This window comes from Mycteria americana, chromosome 25 (genome assembly GCF_035582795.1).
Source record: "Mycteria americana isolate JAX WOST 10 ecotype Jacksonville Zoo and Gardens chromosome 25, USCA_MyAme_1.0, whole genome shotgun sequence".
NCBI lineage: Eukaryota > Metazoa > Chordata > Aves > Ciconiiformes > Ciconiidae > Mycteria > Mycteria americana.
This window is the reverse complement of record NC_134389.1, coordinates 1964424-1966172: the sequence shown is the minus strand read 5'-3', so window position 1 is coordinate 1966172 and position 1749 is coordinate 1964424. Positions and strand designations below refer to the sequence as shown.

General features: G+C 46.5%; 1 protein-coding gene across 1 annotated transcript; it reads right to left on the bottom strand.

The window, feature by feature from the left end:
• Positions 1–351, bottom strand: LOC142420623 (feather keratin 1-like). The gene has a single exon (XM_075524755.1). It carries the CDS (start codon positions 349–351, stop codon positions 1–3), a length of 351 nt encoding a protein of 116 aa, XP_075380870.1.
• Positions 352–1749: the final 1398 nt, after the last annotated feature.

Genomic DNA, 1749 nt, shown 5'->3' with positions numbered 1-1749 from the left:
TTAGCACGGCCCATAGAAGCCACTGCGGTAGGTGTTGTAGCGACGGTAGGGCCGGCTGTACCCACTGCCCAGGCCTGGATAGCCAAAGCTCCCAAATCCCAAGGAGCTGCCAGAGGAGATGGGGACCCCTCCAGCACTGAGCGCACTCCCGACAGCCGCAGATGCTGAGGATCCCACAGCAGTGTTCTGGGGGAAGGAGCTGAGGATGGGTCCAGGCAGGGTCACCACCACGGGAGAGGGTTGGATCACCACTGTCGAGTCCTGGCACTGCCTGACGCAGGGCTCGTTGCAGCTGTTGGCAAGCGGGGTTGGGCCACAGGGGGTGGGTGGACACAGGTCGTAGCAAGACATGGCTGTGGGGTCAGGTAAATCTGAAACAAAAAAGAAACAAATGCAATACAGGAATTTAAATAAGACTCTCTCTGTACAGCTGAAATTTTCTCATAAGGGGAGTATGTAACAAGCTAACAAGACGTTCCATGGGGAGCACGATGACATTTTTCACCAGATCCAGAGGAAGTACTTTGAAAACAGGGTTGAGCTTGCATTTTCTTTAAGGAGGCTGCTAGGGAAGGTAGCATTGGTGCACCTCAGTCAGGAACTTACCTTGAAGCCTCCGTGGTTAGTCAACTCACTCAGGAACCAGGGTACATGCTGATGCTGAAAGTCTCTTCATTCACACTGCAGAGATGCCCTAACCACACAGCCATAACACTACTGTGGGGAAAGATACTTTCAACACTTCCCCTTGCCATTGTGCACGCAGGAAAGCTATTAGGGCTCTGTGTGTCCTAGAGAAATAGAGGTTGACTCTGTAGCCTTTAGATGAAGGTGCTTTGCTGGAAAACGGGTAAGGGTCAGCTTGTTGTTCCTGATCCACGACTTGCCTCTTTGCTAAACAGTCAATGATGACAAACATCCTACCTAATGCTAATACAGCAAATAACCTTTCCCATTTCATTCCTATCGCTTCCTCTCATGCATGTTCCTTCTTGGAGGTCCCTTATCCCAGTTTTAGAAAGTGGAAAATAGAAGCTTAAGCACTTAAAATTTTTTCAATAAGAAATGGAAGGACAGGCAGCTGAATTCAGGAACACTTCTATTTTTGTGTATCGCTATTAATATTAAAATCATCAGCCGATCTCAGAAGCTACAGTGCAAACCTGTCCACAGTTGTTTGGAGGATGGAGAAGCAACTGGTTAAAGGTCACTCCTTACCTGCAGAAGAACTACAAACAGTTTCAAAGGCAGGCATGGACCGATGGTTGCTTTCTATCTGGAGAGCTGGTGACCCAGCACTACCAGTATTGGCCAGTATCCCATGTTCTTCCCATCTTCTGGCCTTAGCTGAATTTTCCACAGACCAGCACACTACTCTGAACAGACCCAAGAATTCGCTACAGATATTTTATGCTCAGCTGCAGGACCTGAAAACTTGTTTGGATGCTAAAGTTGAATAAATAGACCTACTGGCTAACTTGTGGCTAATTGTCCCATTCAATGATTTTTATAACTGACCACCAACAGAAAACTTCCTTTTTCATATGAAAACCCCTTCTTCCCTCAGAGAAAAAAGCTGAATATACTACAACATTAGGGAGAAAAAGCTACAGATTCATCAAGGCAACAGTTCAACATATGAAGAGAGCATAAATGGGTTCAGACTTACCTTATTCACCAAGGCAAAGAAGGCAAAAGAAATGGATGGAAGAGCCTTGAGTTGCTCAGGTTTTTATACTGAGTCCCAAG